The sequence below is a fragment of the Musca domestica genome, unplaced genomic scaffold (genome assembly GCF_030504385.1).
Source record: "Musca domestica strain aabys unplaced genomic scaffold, Musca_domestica.polishedcontigs.V.1.1 6, whole genome shotgun sequence".
Taxonomy (NCBI): domain Eukaryota; kingdom Metazoa; phylum Arthropoda; class Insecta; order Diptera; family Muscidae; genus Musca; species Musca domestica.
This window is the reverse complement of record NW_026712363.1, coordinates 20,100,941-20,105,476: the sequence shown is the minus strand read 5'-3', so window position 1 is coordinate 20,105,476 and position 4,536 is coordinate 20,100,941. Positions and strand designations below refer to the sequence as shown.

The 4,536-nt window shown below is 39.2% G+C and overlaps 1 protein-coding gene across 1 annotated transcript; it reads left to right on the top strand.

Moving 5' to 3' along the window:
- The first annotated feature begins 1,138 nt into the window (after positions 1 to 1,138).
- LOC101896477 (carboxypeptidase N subunit 2) lies at positions 1,139 to 4,334 on the top strand. The gene has a single exon (XM_005188484.4). The coding sequence runs from the start codon at positions 1,587 to 1,589 to the stop codon at positions 3,792 to 3,794; it is 2,208 nt and encodes a 735-aa protein (XP_005188541.2). The 5' UTR covers positions 1,139 to 1,586; the 3' UTR covers positions 3,795 to 4,334.
- Positions 4,335 to 4,536: the final 202 nt, after the last annotated feature.

Genomic DNA, 4,536 nt, shown 5'->3' with positions numbered 1-4,536 from the left:
AAATCCACCATCCATAAAATAATTTCCGATTATCATGTCTTGTTTTATTTTTGTAATTTATTTTATATTTAATATTAGAGCCAATATTCTTGCATATGTGTTTAATTTTAATTTTTCACACGCATTAAATCCTTCGTGAACTGAAATAAGTGTTTCAGTTTCCACTCATAAAAACATTTCCTTTTTCATTTCCATTTCATATTTTTTTATTAAAAAATTTGACTTCATTTCAATTTATTTTCCATGCAATTAATCTCAAAATTTACGTAAAAATTATACTTTTCGTATTTTTTCTTTTCCAACTCAAAATCACTAAAATAAGCGGCCGTAACAACATTCCGTTGCTTTCAACTCAACTGTCAGAGGCGACAATTGAGAATGTGATGGTCTGCACAGAAATCTAAACAGAGGCCAAAAATATTTTCCAGGTAGTTTCATGGTTCTCTGATGTCAATGAAGAAATAATACTGAAACAACCTCTTTTTCGAAAATATCTACAGGAAAAATGCATTTTTAATACCAGAGGCGACATCTTTTGGTGACCAAAACAACTAAGTATAGCTCTCTTTCCCTCTCTCCATTGTTCTGCAAACCAATTCTCTGAGAATTTCAACGAGCTCTCATTATTATTTATTCTCTATTTTTCCCAGACATTGCTCACAGAAAGAAAACATCTGCCGTTTTTGGATTAGCTCTGTGAGAAATCAAACAGACAGACGGCCACAATGCTGTGTTGAAAATACGTTAACAAACCATGTATACAGTGAAGTTTGTGTGGTGTTTCCTTTGGGCCTTGGCAGTACTCTCCCTCTCTCTCTCACACCATTTCATTTACTCTCACTCCCAAACACTCCCTCTCTCTTTTATGCTCTTTGCAGTTGAATTATGCTTCTTTGCAATGCTGAGAGAAAACCTGTTTTACTCGCAATGGGTATTGGTTTTCTATATTCTCTCTTTGTCACTCCTCTCCCCTGTTGGGTGCTCTCATTGTTTTACTCTCTCTGTTTGTTTTATTCGAGCATATTTGTGGGTATTTTAGCTCTTTGTTGGGATTAGTTACGCTCTTATGATTTTCTATAGGTTGGCTGGCAAACCGAGGTATTGTAAGAAACTAAGTTGCAACAGAAAATCAGTGTAGTTCGTTGCTTCGTCGTGTACGGTTGTATGCTTGCAAACAAGTAAAGATACAAACGTGTAATGTCAACTCAGAGAAAAATATAACTTAGATATATAAAACGAAATTTTACAAATTTCACGTAAAACTCACAAAACCGAATTTACGAAAAGACAAACTAAGACCGTGATCAAAGCGAGCACTTGGATTATCGCTCACGGCACAAAACTAAAAATATTGAATACAAGAAAAAATTCGAATAAAAAAACTTGTTATAAAAAACAAAAATTAAGTGAAGTGTTGAAAATTAAAATTTTCAAAGAAAATTGGAAACATTTCCCCGAAGTGAATATGGAATTTTAACCCAAGAATCCCGCCAATAAAAAAATCATTATTTCATCGATTCCGATTTCATCAATTTTCGAATTCATCAAACTTTTGTGAAAACAAAAAACACAACAACAACATCACCATGGCATCTAAAAATTTGGAAACTATTTTAACGCTCACCTGCCTGGTATTGCTGATGGTGGCCTCCACAACCTCTGGCTTGGCCAATTGTCCAGCTGGCTGCCAATGTGATGACAACACCCTAATTGTCCAGTGCGGTGAAGGACAATTGGATGTGTTGCCAATTGCCTTGAATCCCTCCATTCAACGCCTGGTCATCAAGAACAACAAAATCAAGACCATCGACTCATCCATTCAATTCTATGCTGAATTGACATTCTTGGATTTGTCCTCCAACCATTTGATGAACATTCCCCAGCGTACCTTTGCCTATCAGCGTAAACTGCAAGAGGTCCATTTGCAGTACAACAAAATTGGCCAAATCAGCAACAAGACCTTGATTGGTTTGTCGGCCGTTACCGTTTTGAATTTGCGTGGCAATCTCATCTCAGAATTACATCAGGGCACCTTTGCACCATTGGCCAAAATTGAGGAGTTGAATTTGGGCGAGAATCGCATTGGCTACATTGATCCCAAGGCTTTTGATGGTTTGAATCAATTGAGAATTTTGTATTTGGATGACAATGCCTTGACCTCAGTGCCAGATCCCATACATTTCCAGGCCATGCCATCGTTGGCTGAATTGTTTTTGGGTACCAATGCCTTGATGACCGTGCCTCCAGCAGCCTTCCAAGATTTAAAGGGTTTGACACGCCTAAACCTTAAAGGTGCTGGTTTGCGTAACATTTCCCATGATTCCTTCCTGGGTTTGGAATCCCTGCGTATTTTGGACTTGTCTGACAATCGTTTGGCTCGTGTGCCCACAAACAGCCTGAGTCAATTGGGACGCTTGGAAGAATTGTTCTTGGGTCAAAATGATTTCGAAGCCATTCTCGAGGGAGCCTTTGTGGGTTTGAAACAATTAAAACGTTTGGAAATCACTGGAGCTTTGCGTTTGAAACGTGTCATGACCGGTGCCTTTGGCAGCAACACGAATTTGGAATACCTGAATTTGGCCTCCAACAAAATGTTGAATGAAATCCAAGAAGGTGCCCTCAGTGGTTTGCCCCATTTGAAATATGTCAATCTGAAGGCAAATGGTTTGACCACCCTGGCTGAAGGTCTTTTCCCTTGGCAAGATTTGTCCACCTTGGATTTGTCGGAAAATCCCATTGCCTGTGACTGCCGTGTTATGTGGCTGAGAAATGTTTTGATTAACAAGAATAACACCGGTGATAATGTCAGTGAAGTTCTCTGCGAATTCCCCGAAAGTCTGAGAGGTGAGGAGTTGAAGAATCTGAATCCTGCCCTTATGGGTTGCTCTCACACCGATCCCCGTAAACAGGCCTTGATTGGTGCCCTTTTGGTTGGAACTGCTGCCACCATTACCACCTTGGTCTTGATTGTCTATCGTTGCCGCAGAAAGATCCGTGACTACTTGAAGGGTGGTATCTTCGGCAACTCGGCCTTGGGCAACAAGGAACGTGAATATCAAAAGACTTTCTGTGACGAAGACTACATGACCCGCCATCAACATCATCCCTGCAGTTTGGGTATCCATTCCACTTTCCCCAACACCTATACGCCTCACAATATGGGACCTGCCCACTATGGTCCCATGTGCCCTGTGCAAATGAATGGTGCCGAACAGAAGAATTTCCAACAATTGCAGGTGCCAACTGGTACAATTTTGAGCGACAAAAAAGCAGGTAAAACCCAAAGCAATACCGTCAATGATGACAGCGATTCCTTTGTGGTCCACATCAAGAACAGCTCCAACAATGCTGCTGCCATACAAAAATTGAACCACTACACCAAACCTCATTTGTTCCAACAAACCGCAGCTGTGGGTGATTCCTGCTATTCCTATGCCGATTTGCCAATTATTCACTCGAACTCGAATCAGGAGCAGAACATTAACTATCATCAACAGCCCATGCACTATGGTACCTCCCAAGACTATTCCAATTCAACGGCCAGCACTGTGGAAATGGATCCCAACTACATTTACAGCAACACCCATTACTCCATGCCATTGGAACAGGGCAACAGCCAAAGAGTCAAGACCCCCACACCACCACCTGTACCACCAGCACTGCCCCTACGCAACCCTCCACAAATGTTGAGCGTCAGCACCACCGGACGTCGTTCCTTCAACCATGGCTCCAAACACAGCCAGGCCAATGGCGGTCATGTCAATCAGGCCCAAACCATGCGTTATCAACACTGATTGTGGGACAATAACTCGGGAAGTTTGAAACGACCTGGACCAGGTTATGCAAGAACTCCGGAGAATTATCCCAGCTCGGCAGCGTTAACGTATCATCGCCAGAATTTAAGCATTTGGGCTTAGAGGCGAAACAATTCAAATTTCAAAGTGGTCAACTGTGATGCCAGACTATCGTAGAACAAGCTAACAAGGACTTAAGACTCCCCCACCCGCCCTCTCCTGCAAAAAATGTACAGAACCAATTTCATTTTATTTTTAAACACACAAACAAACCGAACAAAGACATTTAGTTTTCTAGGATATTTTTTTTAATTTAGTTTAAAACGAATTAGGCTAACACATACACACACTCACATACATTTTTCGTATGTGTGGATCATTAAAAGAAAGAAGAAAGAAAAAACAAAAATAAAATAATAGGGAATCATTGTAAATATTTCATCATCGTCATCATCATTTAAGGAACGATCTCTCTAAGATTCAGCCGTAAACAAAATTTAATTTCCTTATTTGTATTCATTCTATTATTATTATTTTTTTTTTTTTTTTTGTATAAAAAAAATCTTGTATGTATAAAACAAATAAAACAACCCCAGCACTGAAGTCATTTATTGATAATTTTTAAGTTTAACTTGTATTATTTATATCAACTAAATGTTTAACTTTTAAATTTCAAAGAACTGTAAATGTATTTATTAAACAAAAAAAAATACGACTAATGTTAGTAATTGTTTTCATATTT